Source organism: Physeter macrocephalus, chromosome 11 (assembly GCF_002837175.3).
Source record: "Physeter macrocephalus isolate SW-GA chromosome 11, ASM283717v5, whole genome shotgun sequence".
In the NCBI taxonomy this organism is placed as follows: domain Eukaryota; kingdom Metazoa; phylum Chordata; class Mammalia; order Artiodactyla; family Physeteridae; genus Physeter; species Physeter macrocephalus.
This window is the reverse complement of record NC_041224.1, coordinates 83,405,916-83,428,703: the sequence shown is the minus strand read 5'-3', so window position 1 is coordinate 83,428,703 and position 22,788 is coordinate 83,405,916. Positions and strand designations below refer to the sequence as shown.

The 22,788-nt window shown below is 42.8% G+C and overlaps 2 protein-coding genes across 10 annotated transcripts in view; one reads left to right on the top strand and one right to left on the bottom strand.

Moving 5' to 3' along the window:
• Positions 1 to 5,538: 5,538 nt before the first annotated feature.
• On the bottom strand, positions 5,539 to 5,709 carry LOC102987138 (cytochrome b-c1 complex subunit 10-like). Its single transcript, XM_055088796.1, has one exon. The coding sequence runs from the start codon at positions 5,707 to 5,709 to the stop codon at positions 5,539 to 5,541; it is 171 nt and encodes a 56-aa protein (XP_054944771.1).
• A 9,546-nt stretch (positions 5,710 to 15,255) lies between these two features.
• SLCO3A1 (solute carrier organic anion transporter family member 3A1) overlaps positions 15,256 to 22,788 on the top strand; it is a 335,014-nt gene continuing 327,481 nt past the window's right edge. For 2 of the 9 annotated variants that reach the window (XR_003681759.2, XR_003681758.2), the window contains exon 1: positions 15,303 to 15,609. Coding sequence is in view for 6 of the 9 variants with exons in the window: in XM_024114938.2 (XP_023970706.1) it covers positions 15,430 to 15,609 (180 nt within the window). In the remaining 3 variants the exon portion in view is untranslated. Of the gene's footprint in view, positions 15,610 to 22,788 lie in introns of all 9 variants that reach the window. The other 7 variants (XM_028495252.2, XM_028495250.2, XM_024114938.2 and 4 more) reach the window with 6 other exon arrangements.

Sequence of the window (22,788 nt, the reverse complement as noted above, 5' to 3'; positions counted from 1 at the left end):
GAACACAATTTGAAGCTCCGTTCTGCATAGTTACTGTGTGTGAGCACTGGTGCCATTAAGTCCCTCCTCCTCTTGTTTCTGTATATTTTCCCAAGGTGATTTGGTAACTCACGGTTCCCTATATTTCTCTTTCTCTGCTTACACAGATAGACATTAATTTCATGTCTCTGTGCGTAAAAGCAAACAGAGTTAATAGAAAGAATAAAATACCAACTTATGTTAACCTTTCATTAAAATTAATAAAAAATTAAACAGGTCCCTTTATAGTCAAACTTCTATGCTCATCCTAATTTCCTTTAGTATATTTTATATGAACTTTTTTCTTAATATCATTATGAAATTATGGCCTTGCACAAATTCATCATATTTCAGATAATCACAATTATTATACCCTTTTTGATGCTCAAATTTCAATTTGGCCACTGGGAGACCTCTAAGCTAGCTCTTTTGTCTTTTCAGCACTGTCCCTTGCATCTCTGCTTTATGGTAACATATGGTATTCCAGGTTCATTCTACTGTTTGTGTGTGTGTGTGTGTGTGTGTGTGTGTGCGCGCACACACCAGGAGTGCTAGTTTCATCCAGTGAAGTATTAGCAATCCAAATCTGGGCATTTAGGAGTTCATGTGAGAATAGGCAGTGAACAAACTGGTACTGCTGTTGAGACACTTCTAGCAGGAAAAATGTTGCTTTTAAACATCCTGAGTTCACATTGATTTTTTTCTAATATTATTAACATAATTAAGTCACTGTATTTGACTCACATCATAAGGTTTTATCGACAACCTTTAAGACTTTCTAATATATTGCTGCAACAAATGACCTCATCTTGAACCTTGTTTCTTTCATAGTTCCAGCCATGGTATTGGCTTTTAAAGTGCTTATTTAAAGTGCTTATCTTTGTGTCGCACTGACATTCGAGGCCTCTGAGCATTTGTTCTTTGTACCTCATGGCCCTTATCACACTGATTTCCAATCTCATCCCAGATGACTTCTCAGCTGCTGGGAAATGTACCTAAGTGTTTCTTGCCCCTGAGGAGTAATTGTTCTGGATGGTGGCATGTTGATTTTCTGCTATTAGAAGAAAGGTTTGGCTTCAGTCATCTCGAAGACTCTTCTCTGTTTGAACTCAGTTTTGGAGGACACATTTCCCTTTGTCCATGTTTCCTCTGCCACCAGTCCTGTATCTGCCCCTGCAATTTTCAGCCATTGACTTCCAACACATTTTAGTACAGGAAGAAACATCTGGTCTCCGGATAGTCTCCTTAATGACAACATTGAAAGGACAGAAGCACTTTTTCTCTGTCTCAATCTGGTTAATATATTTCCTTCTAGAAATGCAGGTTTTATTACATTTTTTACAGGGAGGTCCTCCTTGACTGGCGAACCCAGATTTGCTGATCCCTTTGTTCAAGTGATGTGGAACTTTACAAGAGTTTGCTCTGGCTACATCCACGGGTTGGGTGGAGAGTGAGGGCCACACCACCTTGTGGGCTGTGCCAAAGACACCGTCTCCCCTTTACACTTAGTAAGGGGGCTCTGGACAAGGGAATGAGAGAACACTTGCTTAGAGAGATAAGAGCTGGAAAGTAGAGAACATAAAGGGACTTATATATGATCTCTTATTCAAAATAACCTTACCAGGATAGAATCTGGTTTTGGCAGCAGCCTAAGTTTCATTTTACGCCTTTGAGCTGGAACAGAGTGCATAAGAAATGTCAATTTGCTGGAGGTTTCCCATTAAACGAGGCAATTTGGGTCCAGAAATAATACTGTATACATTTAAAAAATATCAGTGAATAAAGCAGAAACTAACACACCATTGTAAAGCAATTATACTCCAATAAAGATGTTAAAAATAAATAGAGGTTTCCCATTAAACGAGGCAATTTGGGTCCAGAAATAATACTGTATACATTTAAAAAATATCAGTGAATAAAGCAGAAACTAACACACCATTGTAAAGCAATTATACTCCAATAAAGATGTTAAAAATAAATAAATAAAATAAAAATATCAGTGAAAAAAATTTTTTAATTGTAATCCTAATGCATCTTTATATTTTATTTTATTTTATTTTATTTATTTATTTTTTTTTTTTTTTGCGGTACGCGGGCCTCTCATTGCTGTGGCCTCTCCCGTTGCGGAGCGCAGGCTCCGGACGCGCAGGCTCAGCGGCCACGGCTCACGGGCCCAGCCGCTCCGCGGCATGTGGGCTCCTCCCGGACCGGGGCACGAACCCGCGTCCCCTGCATCGGCGGGCGGACTCTCAACCACTGCGCCACCAGGGAAGCCCCGCATCTTTATATTTTAAATGGTAACTCAGAATGTATATGAATGTAAAATATGCCATTTATGAGCCAGGCTCAATGCTAGGCACTTGACATTGATAACTCTTCCAGTACTCCTAACAACATGCTGGGACAGGTACTATGGTTATAGTACTTTGTTATATTGTCTTAAAGATGGGTAAATGGAGGCTTAAAAAGGTTAAGTAAATTACCCTTGGTCATAAACTAGTAGGTGGTAAGTTGTGATTCAAATTCAGGTAGTCTAACTCTGACTCCAGAACATGGTCCTGAATATGTGTATTATGTGTATCATGTGTGTGTGTTTGTGTGTATATGACAAAAATTGGGTCATACCACACCTATAATTTGGAATCCTTTTTCTCACTTATTAACTTATTAAGAGCATTTCCCCCTTCTTATAATGTTTTACAAAGGATCATTTTTAAATGGCTGAATACTGTCTTTTCATGAAATTGTAGTTATTTTGCCAGTCACCTATTAATGAACATATAAATAAAGCATTGTACTTCTATTTTTGTGTCTCTATTTTCTTAGGATACATTAATTGGAAGGGGATTACTGAGCCAATGGAAGGGGCCAGTTTGAGTACCCAGGTAAATATCACCAAATCACTATCCACAGAGTTTGTACAAATTCTTACCTCTGCCAGCAATTTTTTAGGGAAAACTTCTATCAAACTTTTACCACCACAGAAAATTTTCTTTAAAAAATGTTTTGCCATTTTAGTGGGTGAATAAAATATATATCTTGTTTTAATTAGTATCTGTTTGATTAGTTATGAGTGTGAATATTTAAAAATATTTATTAGATTTTGTATTGCTTTAAAATTTCTGTGTGGATCCTCTGCCCACATTTCTTTTGGGGTATTAGAGTTTTACTTATTGATTTGTAAGAGTGCTTCATGTTTTAATGATATTATCCTTCTGCCCTGTTGCTAAATTACTTTTCCCAAGTTGTGATTTTATTGTTGTGAGTGATGTTCCTTGATTTAGAAGAGTTCTAATTGTGTAATAGTAAAGTCGATTTAGCTTTTCCTTTGTAATTACTTCTATTGCTTTTATGCTTCGAATGTCTTTCCCTCTCCAGAAATCTGATAATTATTTACTTATATTTTTGTCTATGTATGGTTCTTTAATCCATCTGTTTTAATTGTTTTTTTTTGTTTTGGGCTGCTGCATGGTGAGGCTATAATTTGAATTAATCAATTTTCTCAACTATTTGTTGAATAAACTCTCCCATTTTTGTTGTGCTTATTTATTAAGCTGGAATATATACCAGAGTCTATCTCAAGGCCGAATGTTCTATTCTATCCATCTATTTGTAAGTTCTTGAACTAGTACCGTACTGCTTTGTCTGATGTTGCTTGCAATATGTTTTAATTCCTTGTAAGACATGCCTCCTTAATCTAATTGCCCAGTTTTCCTATTTTAATATGTTCTTCTTTTTTTTTTACTTGTTATTCCTCTAAATGAAATTTAGAATCATTTATGTTATTAAGAAAGATAACATTGCCGGGCTTCCCTGGTGGCGCAGTGGTTGAGAGTCCGCCTGCCGATGCAGGGGACATGGGTTCGTGCCCTGGTCTGGGAAGATCCCACATGCCGCAGAGCGGCTAGGCCCGTGAGCCATGGCTGCTGAGCCTGCGCGTCTGGAGCCTGTGCTCCACAACGGGAGAGACCACAACAGTGAGAGGCCCGTGTACCACAAAAAAAAAAAAAAAGATAACATTGCCTATTTTTTGGTTTTCATCATGTCACTGAATATTTAACATGTCATTGCAAAGTCATAATAGTATTTATTGTTCTTTTGTTGTGCCATCTTTGTCAGTTTTATATTAGTGCTACACTGACTTCATAAAATGAATCTATATATTTTCAGCTTTTGTTTTTATATTGGAAATATTATATAATATGAAATTATCTGTCTTTGTGAAAGTCTGAAAGTTATCACTAGTGAAATTTTCAGACAATGAGACATCTTTAGCAGTCTGAGAGTCAGGTACAATTTTCCATAATAATAATCATTTAGTTCAGTTTATCAAATTTATTAACATAGTATTTTAAAATAATATTTCCACATTTATTAAAAATTTCCTGTTCCTTTTCTACTTTTAAATCTTGTTTTTTCTCTTTACTTTTCATGTGTTCTTGAGTTGTGTTAAAAAAAAAAAAGCAGTTCTTGAATTTGTGTATCAACTTTACTATTTCTGTTTTAAAAAAATTTGTTCAATTTTCTATGCTTATCTTTAGAAAATCTTTTCTTCTGTTTTCCTTGGTTTTGTTTTAAATACATTTTAATTATTTACAGTACACATCCTTTGAAATATATCTACTTTGTCTACTTTCTGTAAAAGGCTCACATGAAATAATTGTAGTCTGTCCATTTCTTCTTATATATCTTTGCTTTATATATCTGCGTAAAATATATATATTCCTTTGATATTGTCATTGAAGACTGCACATTTTTATGCACTTATTGACTCATTTGATATTTTTTGGCCTTGTATCCATTCTTGTATGAATTTTATAATAATACTTTTATTTTTACTTCATTTCTATTTTTCTAGTAAATCTTTATTCATTCTTTTATTTTTAATCTATTTGTGTCCTTTCTTTTGGATATGTTTCTTACGATTAGGCCACAGTTGGATTTTTTCTTAACCCAATCCTGAAGTCTTAGTATTTTAATACACAAGGTTAAATCATCTAAATTTATTGTTATAATTGTCCATCTACTCATCCTGGATAATCATGTGGAATATCTGGGGGTTTTGCTCAGGCAGGGTTTAGAGGACCTGAGTTTGAACACTGACATGAGAAACAGCCACAGGCATGAAAACCGACAAACTCATACTTGGTCATAGCCAAGTTCATCTTACAAAGAAAGGAACATTCTAAATGTCAAGTTTGTGCAATAGATCAGAAATCTAGAACAGGATACAAATCAAAAATTTTTTAAAAGATCAGACACAACTGAGGAGTGGGTTCAGGAAACAGGGCTAGGAGAGCTTCCCTGAGGCGGGGCACCAGGGAGATTCACGCGTTCTCAATCCTTTACTGTAAGTGATAATGAAGACAAAAAGCATGGCAACACCAATCAACATTTCGATTTTTTTCTTTTTTTAAACTTCGAGGTCCATCCCGAGAGCGTGGGCTGTTCCAGAGGCAGATGGAAGGAGGCAGCACCATCAGATAACAGAGGGGTCTGGTGTTGGGGGGGTCAGTTTAATTAATCATCCTTCTTAAACTTGCCCTTGATGTAGGTCACCCAGTCCAGAATCAGCTGCCAGTCGGTGGACCACGGCAGCCCCACAGTGCCCACCGCACCCCACGTGCCCACGGTGGAAATCCAGTTTCCGGCCAGTTCCCGGGAGCGCAGGGCAAGGAACCTGCTCAGCATCTCGGCACCATCCCAGCTCAGGGTGACCCAGTCCCCACTGGCTCAGGTGCCAACAACTCTTTTTTTTTTTTTTTTTTTGATTTATGCTTAGGCTAAGCACTGTACTAATTTCTTTTTTTTCTTTCTTTTTTCTTTTGCTGTACGCGGGCCTCTCACTGTTGTGGCCGCTCCCTTTGCAGAGCACAGGCTCCGGACGCGCAGGCTCAGCGGCCATGGCTCACGGGCCCAGCCGCTCCGCGGCATGTGGGATCTTCCCGGACCGGGGCACGAACCCGTGTCCCCTGCATCGGCAGGCGGATTCTCAACCACTGCGCCACCAGGGAAGCCCTGTACTAATTTCTTTAGACAAAGATTTCCTATAATCCCCACAACTACCCTGTGAAGTACATGTTATTCAAGTTTTACAGACAGGAAAAGAGAGGCTCCGAGCACGTGAGTAAATTTTCCAGATCAACATTAGTAAATGCTAGAACCACTTTCAAAAACCAGATTTCCCTGACTCAAAAGACCTTGATTTGAACCACTGTGTTATTCCATTTTCTTCCCAAAGTACAATTTTTCTTGGTTTTTATTTTCCCCATTTTTACAAGTATACATTCTATTATCAATTCGTCTAATTAGGTTTTTCAAAATCACACTTGAATACATAGGTTCTCTAATTATCAAATTCATGAATAATATAATAATTTGATTCCTTCTTCTATAAGATGAGGAATTTAGTACACTTCTAGTTCCCCACATACCCATCTTTCCTCCATTCTTTGGCAATATCATTTGGAATTATAAACCTATTTATTATTAGTTTTATTTTTAGTTATTTTAAGAAGTAACAGCAACAACAAAAACTTTCCATCTGTACCAATATTCTATTTACAGAATTTTAAAAAACTTAATTCTATACATTTAGCTCAGACTGTCACAATGTTTTTGAACCCACTTTTGCTATTCTTGAGTTTTTGTCTTTAATATGTTGTTCCATTCGAACCTGTCTTTCCATAAATTTTTCAAGAAAAGTGCATGGGTGGTATCTTTTGTGAGTTCCTGATTAGAATAACTAAGAACGTCTTTTTTTTTTTCTTTGCAAATTAATTAACATTTCAGCTTGAGTCATAAGCATTTTCTCTTAGTACCATTTAGACTTTGCTCCATTTTCATATGGCATTCAGTCATGTAATACATTCTCAAGTCAGCCTGTTTTCATTTGATGATAAGTGACTTTAATGTTTTGTCTGGATATTTATAGAATTTTTTTAAAAATCCTTTATGTTCAAACAAATTTGCTAGATTTTATCGAATTGTGCATCTTTCTTCAGGCAAATTTTGCCTGGAAATGGTACGCTATTTTAAATTGTGCATTCTACCTCTTTTTTCAGCTTGAAAATTTTTCTTCCATTATTTTTCTTCAATATTGCAGCAACATCATTTATTCTCGTTATATCTTCCTTGAGGGGGTCCTTCTTATCCATATATTAAGTCTTTACTTTTGATCTACCAAATCACCCATCTTTTCTCTCATCTTTTTTGTAATCTTTGTTTCTTTTCTCTACATTGAGAGAAAACTTCTCTAGCTTGATTCTATATCATTTGTTTGGGTTTTCTGCAATTTTGATTCTGATTTTCAAAATCAGATTTCAATCCCACAACTTTAGTTTTGGTTTACGTGAATCCACATCTTATCTGCCCCACTTCCTTTTCAAATTCAGCTAGAATCTGAAGCATCAGGTGGGGAAGCGTTACTTTTTCTTGTGTTTTCACTCATTTTTTCTCTTCCCAATACTAGTTACTGACCACTCTGGTCCTGGCTCTTGCGGGGGGTAGAGATATGGAGATGAAAGACACTAATCAGTCTAGACAGGGAGAAGTGCAGTGAGTGTTCTCAACAGTGGGAGAAATGCTAGGGCAGAGGCTGGCCTAGGTTGTAAGGGGATGTAGTGGTAGGGAGGCAGTGAGGGAGTTGGGAGGGCAGTAGGGAGAGGGTATTTAAAGGTTTCTTGGAGGAGATGACACTTTAGGTGGATCTTAAGGTACTAGTAGGTGTAAGCCAGCTGAAGAAAGGGGAGGTAAGGGCAGAGGAAAGAGCAGGTGCAAAAATTTGGAGCAGGACAAACCATGGTGAGCCCAAGAAACCACAATTAGTTAATTATGGCCAGTACAGGGTGGGTGTGAAGGGCTGGGGATAGTGTTAAGGTATTTTATTAGCTTGCTAGGGCTGCCATAACAAAATATCACAGACTGGGTTGCTTAACAACAGAAATTTATTTCCTCCCAATTCTGGAAGCTGGAAGATCTGAGATCAAGGCATCAGCAGGTTTGGTTTCTTCTGAGGCCTCTCTCCTCGACCTGCAGGTGCTGCCCCTCTGTCTGTGTTTTCTGTGTCCTTATCTCCTCTTCTTATAAAGACACTAGTCCTATTGGATTCGGTCCCACCTATATGATTTCACTGTACTTTAATTATCTCTTCCATGGTCCTGTCTCCAAATACAGTCACATTTTGAGGTAATGAGGGTTAGGACTTCAACATACCAATTTTGGGGAGCGGGGCACCAATCAGCCCACAACAGGCAGACAGAGATTGGACAGCCTTCTTGTTCAGTGTGTCACACCCTCAGACCCCCTTACCTGTCATTCCATAGGGGAGGAGAAGGCCTGCAGGAGCTGGAAGGCGGTATACGGGGAGGGCCGTAACCTGAGCAGGGGTGCTCCTCCTCTCTCCTCTGTATATGATTTCTCTATTACTCATACTTTAGATTCAGTGGCACGCTGCACCTTGTGGATTTTCTTTCATGGTCTTCGTATATACTCTCCAGGAATCCTTTATACATATGAACAAGTTCCATTCTGAGAGTGCGTTCGTCAGTCCAATCTGTTCGCAAGTCCAACAAAGTTAGCCTAGGTACCCAACTAACACAATCGGCTATATAGTACTGTACTGTAATAGGTTTATAATACTTTTCACACAAATAATACATAAAAAAAACAAACAAGCACAAAAAGTAAAGAAAACATTTTAAGTCTTACACTACAGTACCTTGAAAAGTACAGTAGTACAGTACAACAGCTGTCATAGAGGGGCTGGCCTCGAGTGAACAGGCAAGAAGAGTTACTGACTGGAGGAGTGGGAGGAGGTGGGAGATGGTAGAGCTGAAGGATCGTCAGCAATAGGAGACGGAGGGCAAGCTGCAGTGTCACTCACACCTTATGTGATTGGACATGCGAAGGCACATTTGCATGTTTGAAAGTCTGCAACTTGAAGGTTCATATGTAGGGGACTTACCGTACACTTGATTTAGGGTTCAGTGGCACAATGCACCTTGTGGATTTTCTTTCATGGTCTTCATATATACTCTCCTTATAAGGAGAGTATAAGGTTCCTTATAAGGAACTCCTTATCTCTTAGATCAATCAGAGAGTTAATGCATTGCATGGCACCGTGCCTGCCAAGGGTACACAGGCCTGGAGCTCACTTCCCCTCAGGAAGGCGGACAGCTATGGCCACTTTCTGCCAGGCTTGGAACCCATAAAACTCTTGACATGATATTAACCTCTAAGCCTCCACCTTCCTTGGCTGGAGATGCTCTGGGGCCCCCCCCCCAAACACTTTGTGCTAGCGGTAATTATATGAAGCCTCCACCTTCCTTGGCTGGAGATGCTCTGGGGCCCCCCCCCCAAACACTTTCAGTGCTAGCTAATTTCATGTGCCCACAGTTGCTGTCAGTACCCATCCTTAAAATACAAAGGTTGGAGTGCATTTTTCAGAGACTGGGAGCAAAGCTGGGATCGTCCCTTTTTCTGAGAGAGAAAAGTAAAAGCATGATGTCAGTGAAAGGGGCTAATGGGGACAAGGCCTGCTGCAAGAAGGGTGTGCACAGTTGCTGCTGGGGTGGAGAAGTGGGTCCCTGGGGAGAGTGCCTGGAAGGAAGTTTTCTATGAACCTGACCCCTTCTGGGTCGTTTTCCTGTCCTAATCAGAAGTACCAAGCTTCTTGGCAGGAGGCCTGTTAGACCCTGAGCAGGACAAATGCTCCTTTATTTTTAAAGTAAGATACTCTCTCTACCCTTAAGAAGCTAACAGTCTATTTGGATAAACACATTCTATTTCATAAATATCAATAGAAGGTAGCAAATGATAAGCTACCCAAATACACTAATATTGGTACATGTTTGTTTTACTCCTCCTTTATCTCAAAACTCATTTTCCATAAATATAACACATTTCTAAAAACCAAGTTTTCTCATACCTATTCTTCAATTTTCATTAGTTTTTTTTTTCTGTTTCTCCACTTGGATTTTGGATTCATCCTTTTTTAAATTGCATCCAAACTGATATTTATCCTTTTAACTTCTTTGCTGAGTTTTAGGATATATTCAAATTAAGACATATAATTAAAAATATAGAACTAAGATTATAGAAAGCAGCAAATGCAGGCTATATGGTAGAAAGGCATATGGATCAGGCTAATTGGAAAGTGGAGGTGGGGGGGAGAAAAACCCTGAGGAAGAGGAAATAAGCTTCAACTCAGCCCAAATATTAGTTTCAAGCCAGAGAAGTTGGCCCAGCCCCAATTCTATCCTTGGTTGAACACAGTACATGATTGGTGTATTTTCAGAAAAAGAAAAGAAAAATCCATCCATAGGGTGAGGATCTAAGCATCTATTTTGCACTCCAGTGACAATCAGAAATCATTCTTTGCATTTATTTTTCAGCTTTGTATTTGCCTGTGAACAAAACTGAAGCTGGCAAAAGATGGTTCATGTGAATTACTTGGACAACAGTTTCTCCTTGTGTGGAATTACATTGAGGCTGCTTGCTGTGAAATCCTGACACAGCCCAGTAACAGTGGAAGACATTGTCATTTTTTTTTCCACGTCCATGAAGTTAACCCACTTCTCTCCTACAGAAATGAATTGATGGTCCTTTTTAAAGTAAGGGAGAAAAGCTCTCCAAATCTTAATCACTAAGCATATACATACAGTTTATTAATATTTTAGAATCAAAAGCCAGTTTATCTTCCCATGTCACCCAATCTTCTTTATGCTTCAGATTTCCTAAGTACATTGCAGCATCTCAATGTTTGGAATACTAATAGTCAGCAAAGTAAGGGCTCATGGAATCAGAGCCTCAGCTAGCAATATTTTCATCTAACTTAGAAAAGTCACCTAGCCCAGAAAAGTAGTTGAGAGACTAAAATAATCCCAAGGGTTCTACAGTCATTCATACTGACCAGTTCTAAACCCATCATCCACCACTAGAGGGATAGAGGAATGAAAAAGTTTCCAGCCTAGAAATGGTGGCTAAACCATTTCTCCGAGGCAACATTCAAGGTCGCCCAGTTGGTGGGTGGGGTTTAAGCTTGTGTTTGCCTTCCTCATCACATGATGGTCAACTGTCCATTTCAGAGGCTGGTTGGAGGGGGCACCCCAGATCATGGGAGGCCTAAACTCTTTCTTCATCTCCTTCCTCCTTCTCCTAGGTGCTCCCCTAGTTTGGGGTGGAAAATGCAGGTTTTTTTGTTTTGTTTTGTTTTTGTTTTTGTTTTTTTAATGGAAGTATAGTTGATTTACAATGTTTCAGGTGTGGAGCAAAGTGATTTGGTTACTACACATATAGCTGACTAAGGTTTTGAACGATGAACAGGAATTCTCCAAGCAGATTGGGAATCTGTTCCAGGTAAGGAAAATATGTTCCAGCAAGAGGGAGCTGTGTACATAAAGACATAGAGGTCTTATGAAATAATTTAGAATTTGGCCATGAACGTTTGAGAAAGGCTTACTAAACTTCTGAAATCAGTGCTGGAAAGTAACCCAGGCCTCCTGATTCCTAGTCCACACTAGTTTTGGATCTTCTTTTGCAGCTGTCCCAGGGTCTGGTGGTCAATCTCTGAGTTGTTGTTTTTGTTTTTTTGGTAACATCTTTATTGGAGTATAATTGCTTTACAATGGTGTGTTAGTTTCTGCTTTACAACAAAGTGAATCAGTTATACATATACATATGTTCCCATATCTCTTCCCTCTTGCATCTCCCTCCCTCCCACCGTCCCTATCCCACCCCTCTCGTGGTCACAAAGCACAGAGGTGATCTCCCTGTGCTATGCGGCAGCTTCCCACTAGCTATCTAATTTACATTTGGTAGTGCATATATGTCCCTGCCACTCTCTCACTTCGTCACAGCTTACCCTTCCCCCTCCCCATGTCCTCAAGTCCATGCTCTAGTAGGTCTGTGTTTTATTCCTGTCCTACCACTAATCTCTTCATGACATTTTTTTTTCTTAGATTCCATATATATGTGTTAGCATACGGTATTTGTTTTTCTCCTTCTGACTTACTTCACTCTGTATGACAGACTCCAGGTCTATCCACCTCATTACAAATAACTCAGTTTCATTTCTTTTTATGGCTGAGTAATATTCCATTGTATATATGTGCCACATCTTCTTTATCCATTCATCTGTTGATGGACACTTAGGTTGCTTCCATGTCCTGGCTATTGTAAATAGAGCTGCAATGAACATTTTGGTACATGACTCTTTTTGAATTATGGTTTTCTCAGGGTAAATGCCCAGTAGTGGGATTGCTGGGTCGTATGGTAGTTCTATTTGTAGTTGAAAATGCAGGTTTTAATTCCTGACACTAGCTAGCTGTGACCTCCAAAAAGCCACTTGCTGCTCTTTCTTTATGAGTAAAATGGGGTTAATAAGATCTGTTCTCCCTGTTGTGAGATTTGAGACACAGGACATCAGAGCACTCTATCAGCAGTCACGTGTTGTACAGATATGAAGACAGTTACTATTTTTCTGCTGCTGCCTCTGTCTGCACAGGAGAGGAGCCAGGCAGAAGCACCTGCTGCTCGTAAACCCAGCTTATTATTCCTGGAACCCTCATGTACAGGTAAACAAAGGACGAGCAGGAAGGAAGAGAATTGAACCTGTTAAATTCCTTCTTTCTGACTGTCATGAGGCTAATGCCTGTCTATCTTCAGGCCGACTTTGATTCTTCTTAAGACCTCAGGCACTGAATTATTTTCATGGCTGTGTACCATAAATTATAGGAGGAATCTACAACCCTAATCCAGAATCCTCTCTCTGACAGCAAAAGGGTTTGAGTTCTCTAAAGACAGTTAAATTTTATGTGAAATAAATGGTTGAAGCTGAAAAAAGCTTGTCCCTCTTTTGGTCTGTACCTAAGGCAATGTAGTATAGACAAAGAGAGCTGGACTTGCATCCAAGTCCTGTCCCTTTTGAGCTGTGTGATACCAGGCTAGTCATTCTACATCTCTGAGTCTCCATTTATAAAATAGGAACAATATGAGTCCCATCCTCCCCAAGAGACAGACCACTGGGTGATAAACAAGATAATATATAGGGAGTTCAGAACTGGGGCTGTGATAGCAGACACCTTGGTTTCAAAGGCTGGCCCTGCCATTTAATGGATATGTGTGACATTGGTGAGTTTAGATAACATTTTTGGGCCTGGTTTCTTATTTGTAAAACAGGGCTAATAAGAGTGTCTAGTTTAGAGGATGGTTGTATGGGTTAAATTGTAAATGTGGGTGAAGCACTTAGAGCAAACGGTGCTTGGCCAGAGTCAGCACACAACAAACATTAGCTCTTGTTATAACAAAGTATGTAAATAAGACTCGAAGACTATACCGCAGTTTGAAAGCTATTTCAATAGCGACAGGATCACTGTTCAGAAACAAGTAAACAGTCTTAGCTCAGCTTTGTAGCTCACAGTTTTGGAGGCAGGGAAGGGAGCTAGCTCATCAAGGGTCTTCTCAGGAAAAAGTGATGAGGCGCTCTCATGATGCCAGAGTGATGGAGAGGACCAAGGGCGTGAGAGGAAAGATCCCATAGAAAAGTTGGCTATGAGTGAGCGGAGGCTGTAGGGAGTAAGGGAGGGGCTGCAGTAAGGTGATAAACTCTTGGGGAATGGTATAGCCGATAATGACAGGAATCGGGTAAAAATGGAAAAAGACCTCTGTGGTGGAAGCCAATTCACATAGGAGACAGCCCAGACAAGGGGAGGGGAGCATCTGAAAGGGACACCAAGCCTAGGTGAGATCATGTGTGGAACCACAGGAGGATGCAGCAGTTTATATTTAGATGGTATGGTAAGACAACACCCCCTACCATTACACTATCCATTCTCATTCAAGTTCTTTGGGAGTAAGCAAAAATTATGAAAGTGTTAATTACTCTTCAATTTCAGATTTAAGCCTGCCTTGGTACACAGGCGCCTAGGAGAGTGGATCATTTTCTTAAACACGACTATTAAGGAAAGGCTTTTCAAATGATTGGTTAAGCCCCCACTGGACCAGGTGCAAGATGCTGAGTGCTTCCTGGTCCTTGTCCAGTCCTTTCCAGGCTTCTCTGAGCTTCCGAAAGCTGTCTGCGGACTAGTAGATCCTGTCGGTAGTGCCTTGTGGCACAAACTCCTGGTAATGATTATAAAGAGCGGCTGCCACGGGGCCTGGGCATTCAGGCCAATGCCAAGGAAGGTGGCCCCGGGCCACAAAGCTAGGGGAGAGGTGGGGACCAAGGCAGGCCTGTGGCTAATCTCTTCTTGCTGGCTCCAGCCGCGCGGCTACATCATTTTTGAGGATGGCCTCCAGGCAGATGACGGGCTGCACAAGGCCCTCTGCTGGGGTCGCTGCGACCCTGCAGCCACCTAGACACCGTGGCTGGGGTCACCTGATAATCTGTGCGGCTCCCGACAGGTTAATGGAACTTCTCTCTTGCTGCGCTTCCGTTCTTTTCTCTCCTTTCGGTCTGGGGCCTTTTAGGCACACCCCGAGGCCTAGGAAAGCAGGAGCAGAGGCCAGCAGGCTGTAGAAGCCTCGAGCAGCTCTGACCTCTGGCACCTCCCCAAGCCCCAGAGCGCAACATCCGTCCCCAGAAATACCCAGGCGGAGGGGAAGGGAGCGCGCCAACCCTTTCCTGGGTACTCAGTCTTCTCTCTCTTCCTAGAAACCGCTCCTCCCCTCGGGTCTAGCGCCCCGACGCCGGAGCTCTAGGTCCCCGCCCCGCGGGGGCGCCTCCGCACCCCATCTCCGCGGCCGGAGTTTCTCCTGCAATACCATCCAGTGTCCACGGCGGCGCCCCGAGCCCCAAAGCGCCATCTAGGGGCTGGGTACGGCCTTCCTCCTTCTGGGGCACCCCCTCCCTTACTCCGCAAGGACTCCCCCCCTCCCGCGTCCTTCGGGCAGCGGGACGCTTCCAGTCTCGGCCAAGGGGCAGCGCTTGGCGCCCCAGGCCGGTACCCTCGCACCTGCCCCGGCGCGCACGGGCGGCGAGGAGCGGCGCGGCGGGGGCGCGCAGCGGCGATCGAGGCCCGGGCCTCGCGGTAGAAGAAGGGGAGGCGAGGGCAGGCGCGGCCCGCGGGCGACGGGAACTGGGCGAGGGCACCGGCGGGCAGCCGCCGGCGGCGAGGCAGCGGCGGCGGGCGGCGCGAGGAGCCCCTGTGATTGGCACAGCCCTAGCCGGAGGAGGAGGCGAGGGGAGGGCGGAGGAGGAGGAGAAGGAGGAGGAAGGGGGCGAGCGCGGCGGCGGCGGCGGCGGCGGCGGCTGCGAGGAGCCGTGCCTTCCACCTTTCCAGCCCCGGCAGGACGGGGGTGGCCGCCGCGGGCTCGGGGCGGGGACAGCACGCAGCCTCGCCGCGCGCACCTCCGCCCGGCAGCGGCCCCGACACCCGGGGCAAGCGGGAAAGCGGCGGCGGCGGGGGAAGGATGCAGGGGAAGAAGCCGGGCGGCTCGTCGGGCGGCGGCCGGAGCGGCGAGCTGCAGGGGGACGAGGCTCAGAGGAACAAGAAGAAGAAAAAGAAGGTGTCCTGCTTCTCCAACATCAAGATCTTCCTCGTGTCCGAGTGCGCCCTGATGCTGGCGCAGGGCACGGTGGGCGCCTACCTGGTGAGTCCCCGTGCCAACTCCACCGCGGGGCCCCTTCCCCAGCGCGGCTCCCGGGTGTTCAGCTGACAGGAGGAGGGGGCAGCCCGGGCGCCGGGGGCAGGCGGGCATGACCTCCGCCCGGCGTGGAGGTTGGCGAGTGGTGCAGAGGCGGCCGCCGGGGGAGCTGCCGGCCCGGGCTGCTGAGCGAATCGGGAGCCGGCGGGACCGCTGATGCCCGCAGCTGCTCGCGCGGCCGGCGGGGGCTGGGGGGGACCCGGGTTGGAGAGGCAGCGGGCAGGTGGGCGTGAAACCATCCCTCTCCCGCCAAAGCACAGCCAGAGGATGAGTTCAGGAGCCCCCCTGCAGAGGAAAGCATCGCGGTTTTCAGGTGACCTGCAAATGGAAAGAAAAGCCCGTTAGCCTCTTGCGTCCTCGACTCTGCATTCCATCCTCCGGGAGAACAAATCCATTATGCATCATTTTCTCCGGTAGCTTTCTCCATCCGCCAATTACGGAGGGATTTAACAGTTTAGAGTAAAATGCGTCCGAGTGTGGCCCTGATCCGAGCCGGGGCTGCAGGGTGAATATTCCCACTCCGTATCCTGTTAGCCATCTCTCAGAGTCAGGGATAAAGTTACAATACCTGGAGAGCAGCTGTGAGTTTGTGTAGTTTTTGCTACCCATTCTTAGACCTCAATTCCCCACCGTGGTCTCTCGTTCCCAAGGGGGTATTGCATCACTGTGCATAAGGTACATCGATTTCATTTGCCTTCTGAGGGGGGATTTTAATGTTCAAATGGTCAGGGGTGCATAACATACCAGAGGAAACAGCTTGTAATGACTCAGCAGTCAAATACCTACTTTACCCGCTCCTGCCCCGCGCAGGTGGTCCCAACTTGGGTTTAAGAGAATGCACTTCCAGACCCAAGTACGGTCCTGACTAAGCAGGATTTTTCAGAGTGTATAGTGTTAAGACATTACTTGGCTACTAACCTGAAACTGAAATCAAATGTCACAGATTTTGAGTGTTAGTGAGCAAGTTTGATGGAGATAGAATTGGACAAGGTTTTGGCTGTTGGAGAACTACATCCTGAGATAGAACCAAGCTCTTTCTGATGGTACCGTTAATCCCTTCTTCCTGGCCTTGGGGTGCAGTTAATGAGGGCCAGTCGCTGGGTGCCCTGTACCATTCATAAACAGCCTCCTAAGAATTGGGGCTTGCTGTCAGGGGGAAGTACAACCAGGCTTGGTCTCTTGGTGTGGGGTAAAGTCAGTTATGTGGTTACAAGAGAGGGTTATTCAAATTCAGCTCGGTTCCTGGGGTGGCAGACTTACAGGGTTTCTGAAAATCAAATGTGTTTTCTTTGCTCCTTGTCAGATGAGAGGCATTTAAATCCCTGTTACTGGCTGCATCCATGACATGCATGCTGCTGGTGAACCCTGCAGCCAAAAGCACATTTTCATTTCTGTTTAGATTTTTGTTTTATAAAATGCACTTGTAGTTCGAATACATAGTTGCAGACAGTACCTGTGGCCTTCGGAGTTTGGGAATTAGGGGATGACCGAGTCTTGGGGGGGAGGTCAGTGTATCAGAGTGTCCTTGGAGGGAATTTGACCATTAAAATATTAAAATAGAGACATGTATTACTAAGATGCAAATGCACAGTAATAAAAATACATGTAGGTCTGTACTGTAGCATATGCAAAGTATGTGATACCTAACTGGGGCTGTGTTTATCAACAGCTGCTTCCAGTTTATAAGTTTTTGCCTCAAACCAATTTTGTTCAATAGAGTGGATTATTCATGTTCTGTATAATAGTATCTAATGTTGGCAAAAATTGAATTTTTTGAAGTATACAGAGTGTTATGGGTTTTGGAATTTGTGGACACAGATTTGGAAGATCACCATTTACAAATAAAAGGTTTTACGTCTTAAAAAAAAAAAAACACCATCAGAACTTTTCACACCATGAATGATAAGGGATGGGCTTGGTTTTAGCTTGCAATGATTTAAGGGTTTTGGAAAGAAAGGAATCTGGGTTTCGATCAGATGAGTGGCCGAAGCCCCTTTAGAAAGTTAAGAAGTAGAGGGCTGGTGGATGTTACAGGCAGGGCTGGCCCCAGGAGATAGGAAGTAGACTCTGATCCCAGAATGGCTGAGTGGCAGGCAGAGAAGGAATTGAGTCCACCTGGTGGGGATCTCCGGGCATTTCCCTCCTGGGCTAATGGAGAGCCTGGTTTGAGGTGTAGGGTAACTGGAGTCAACAGGTGACTGGCAGAAAGCAGATGGAGGCCTAGGAGAGGCCGGGCTTAGGAAATTGAATGCATTGTTATTACTTAGAGTGGAGGCATCAGGTGCTCAGGTCTCTGCCCTACTCCGCTCCTCTTGGCTCTCCATTGCCATCTGAAACTCATGAAAATAGTTTGCATGTCAGGGTTGACTGAATCGGCTTACCATGGGTTTTGCTCTTTTGGGCCGCTTGGGAATTTTCTCTTCATCTGTTATTTGGGAGGTAGAATTAAAAGTTTGTTGTTTCTTCAGTGATGTGAGACTTCTTTATGGCTAATTTGAGAATGAAACATTGCAGGATGTTCCCAGGAAAGGCAACTTTCTCCATTCATTGTGGCTTTCTTACGAAACCTGTTTGTAGTCCATCACACACAGAAGGTCCATGTGTAAGGTGTGTTATATGGGATCTTTACACTGGCAATCAGCTGCCCCTCTGAGGAAGCATTTTCAGATACCTGATGAAGGGCACACCTTGGGGCCCTGCCAACACTGCTTACTTTCAGGGAGAGAAGGGAGATTGCAAATTCTCTGCCTATGACATTACTTCCTATTTGAGTCCCAAGTCCACGTAGTAGCTACCTTATTATTTCGTCTTTCCAGGTGCCATTGTTTTAATATTAGGAGGCTTCATTTCATTGCTCCGTTTTCTTTCTGAAAAGACAGATTACCTAGTGTCTTCGCTGACACTGGTATAAGCTGCCCAACTGCAGAACTGAATTAGAAGTTGCCTGTGATTTGAGAAGCAACTTTGAAAAGCTGGACTCATATGTGTGTGTGTGTGTGTGTGTGTGTGTGTGTGTGTGTGTGTGTGTGTGTGTGTGTGTCTGTTTTCCCTCAAGAACCCGCCCAAACTCAAGGTAGATCTATATAGGAGAAAGCCACCAATTGTTAAGCTAGGCAGGGGACCGGCAACTTTTGGCCTGGGTGCTGGGGTCTCCTGGGGAAATACAGAAGGACTTTGATTCTGATGCCTAAACTCGATGATGATGATAATACAGATAAGGTGACCTGGGTGCAACCTGGGCCAGCTGTGGATTCTGAAATCTCTTACCCTTGCCAGTGTTTTAACTGGAAATCATGCTTCAGATAAGACAACAGTCACAGGGATGGCCTCTTGTAGTCACTTAAACTGCCTGACTGGCTAGGAAATTTTTTTTTTCTGCCTAGGAAGAGGGACCAGGACTTCCCTGGTGGTCCAGTGGGTAAGACTCCACGCTCCCAATGCAGGGGGCCCAGGTTCGAAACCTCATCGGGGAACTAGATCCCACATGCCTGCTGCAACTAAGAGTTCACATGCCGCAACTTAGAAGCCTGCATGCCGCAACTAAGAGCCCACATGCTGCAACTAAAGATCCTGCATGCTGCAACTAAAACATGCCACAATGAAGATCCCGTGTGCTGCAATGAAGACCCAGTGCAGCACACGGGATAAATAAATTTAAATAAATTTATTGATTTAAATAAATAAATAAGTATTAAAAAAATAATAATAAGAGGGACCCATTCAGTTTGATCGTCACTGTGTGCAGAAGAGAGAATGCAATTTAATTTTCCTCTACTTGGGTCTTTGCTTCTGGTGGCTCCAGTCTGTCCTGACCTACTTGCAAGGATGTAACATCTGCTTAAGTCTTGGGCTGTTTGGAGAAGGCACAGGCATATGGGAACTGCACAGAGAGAGAGTTGTTTTGTGTGCACTTGATGGTGTTTGGGGGAGACCCACTGAGATATTCCAGGCCATTCACTGAAGGTAGCCCTTCCTATAGAGGTTTGTGTGTGTTCTCAAATGAGTGAGGACTGGAGGTGGTAAGGATGTGTGCAGGAAATTAAGACCTCAGGCACCTCTGGGCTGTTATGGATGAGGCTCAATTACAAACACATTTGAATTTCCCCAGGATGAAAACTTAAAAAGGCCAGTTTAGTCTCTGGGTGGGGCACACAGGAGGTTCCTATGAATCAGGAATGGGCATGTCCCTATCTTTTTTTTTTTTTTTTGCAGCTTTTTATTAAAATAAGGTTTATTTTTTTATTGAAGTACAGTTGATTTACTATTTATTAAAATAAATAGTTTATTTTTTATTGAAGTATAGTTTATTGAAGTATAGTCCAGCTTTTATAGTTATTAAAATAGTTTATTTTTAACTGAAGTATAGTTTCAGGTGTACAGCATAGTGATTCAGTTATACATATATATGTTATACATACATATATATATCTTCTTTTTCAGATTTTTTTCCCTTATAGGTATTACAAAATATTGAGTATAGTTGCCTGTGCCGTACAGTAGGTCCTTGTTGTTTATCTATTTTTTATACGGCAGTGTGTATATGTTAATCCCAACTTCCTAATTTATCCCCACCCCACCCCATTTCCCTTTGGTAACCATAAGTTTGTTTTCCATGTCTTTGAGACGCTGTTCTGTAAATAAGTTCATTTGTATCTTTTTTTTTTTTTTTTTAGAGTCCAAGTATGAGCGATATTATATGGTATTTGTCTTTGTCTGACTTCCTTCACTCTAGAGTTATGTAAAAATGAAGTCTGAGGTTTTGGTGACATTGTAAGGAGACGAATGACTGACTGTGTCAACAAGGTTCCATCTCACTGCTTTATAGTCACTTTGTTTCCAGGCTCTAGAACATTCCGTGGGCTTGCAATGAATGGCTGAGGTGAAACAGCTGGATTTGTTCTTCTGTTTTTTTTTCTAAAGAAGCATCATTTTGAAGATGTTTTCTTTTTTCTTTTGCATATCTAACCCAGAAGCAGACAGCTGAGAGACATTTTTAAAGTCCTTGTCAAATTAGTATGATGACTAAGGCAACTGTATTTTCTTTAATCAAATTATTTTACACACTTATGGTTACTCAAAGTGACAAATTCCCTGCCATTTGCATAATTACTATATAGCCCCAGGTAGGAAGAAATAAAATTACCCTGATTTTTTTTTCTTACAGCTTAGTTTATAATCATTTAGGGGAAAAAAATTGTTTCTGAAAATTCCTTTCAACCAGCTTTGTGTACATACCTCAGTTTCTGCAGAGGTTTCCTCTTGTGTGTTTAGCAGTCGAAGAAATGGAATTAGTTGTGAAGTGATCAAGAGCTCTTTCCTGAACTGGCTAACTCTCCCCATTTCAAATTTAGATACCTTACAAAAAGGGTGGCCCAGAGGCCTCTCCACAGCGGCCCTGCCTTGCTAATCAACCGCTCAGCGTTTAAACTCATCTTCTTGCGGGCTGCCCGAATGGTGTTGTTCTGTATGAGGCTGCAGAAGTTTCCTCTAGTTGCCAAGGCCACCTGAGCAAGAGGGTCTCTGTGACTTTTTCTTGCTCATCTTATTAAAGCAAGCTTGGGGGTGCTGCCTTGTCCAGGGACCAGGTTCACTTAGTAGACTGACCAGGCATGAGTAAGTGTAATGTCGCAAAATCGATGAGGATACAGCTGCCTTTCCTATAGAAGTAGGCCTGGAAAAAAGAAAAAACTCTGTGAATGTTATTGGCTGGTTGCAGAGAGAGAGCAGAAGTTGGCATTGGTTTCAGCATCTGTGCCGGGCCTCCTGCAGAGGCTGTGGGAGCCACAGGGACTCATGCTGAGCTGCCCATGGTCCTTGGATTCTGGGGGTCAGGGCCCGCCAGGTGACTGGGCAGGTGAGTGTGTACGAGGTGCTGAGCCCTTGCTGCGGTGGAGAATGACTCTGGACCAGCAGCATTTCTCCAGGACCTTACTTCCAACTTAATAAACACGTTTAACTTGCACAGATTTAACTGCACACACCACTGAATAACCATGTTCCTGTGAGGTAGAGTCAAAATACGTTATCACTTTACTCACCTGTATTTTGTCATACATGTTCCATATTATATTCTGTGCATTTGTGTGCATTATATATTTACATACATGTTCTTGTAAAGAATTACATTCACCAAATATAGTATGTTGTCCTTTTGCGGGGGGGCAGTTAAGGGACATTCAGTGGTAATTCTGATTATATGGGTCCCATGTGGATTTATTTTATTTTATTTTTTAAACTTAAAAAAATTTTTTTTTTGGCTGCACCTTGCGGCATGTGGGATCTTAGTTCCCTGACCAGGGATCGAACCCGAGCCCCCTGCAGTGGGAGTGTGGAGTCTTGACTACTGGACTACCAGGAAAGTCCCCCATGTGGATTTAGAACCCAGTCTATAGGTGAAGAATAGTCACCTGTATTTTATTCCCTCTCAGAAATGCCATTGGTAATTTGTAGGCCAGGACAATAGCATCCTTGTTCTTTTTTTTTTTTCTCCCTAAACTTTTATTAAATGTAATGCAAAATTCTTTCTTTTCATTTTCTGCTTCTACATAGTTAAATGCTTTTTTTAAAAAAACATCTTTATTAGAGTATAATTGCTTTACAATGGTGTGTTAGTTTCTGCTTTATAACAAAGTGAATCAGTTATACATATACATATGTTCCCATATCTCTTACCTCTTGCGTCTCCCTCCCTCCCACCCTCCCTATCCCACCCCTCTAGGTGGTCACAAAGCACCGAGCTGATCTCCCTGTGCTATGCGGCTGCTTCCCACTAGCTATCTATTTTATGTTTGGTAGTGTATATATGTCCATGCCACTCTCTCACTTCATCCCAGCTTACCCTTCCCCCTCCCCGTGTCCTCAAGTCCATTCTTTAGTAGGTCTGTGTCTTTATTCCCGTCTTACCCCTAGTTTCTTAATGACATTTTTTTTCTTAGATTCCATATACATGTATTAGCATATGGTATTTGTTTTCCTCTTTCTGACTTACTTCACTCTGTATGACAGACTCTAGGTCCATCCGCCTCACCACAAATAACTCAATTTCATTTCTTTTTATGGCTGAGTAATATTCCATTGTATATATGTGCCACATCTTCTTTATCCGTTCATCCGATGATGGACACT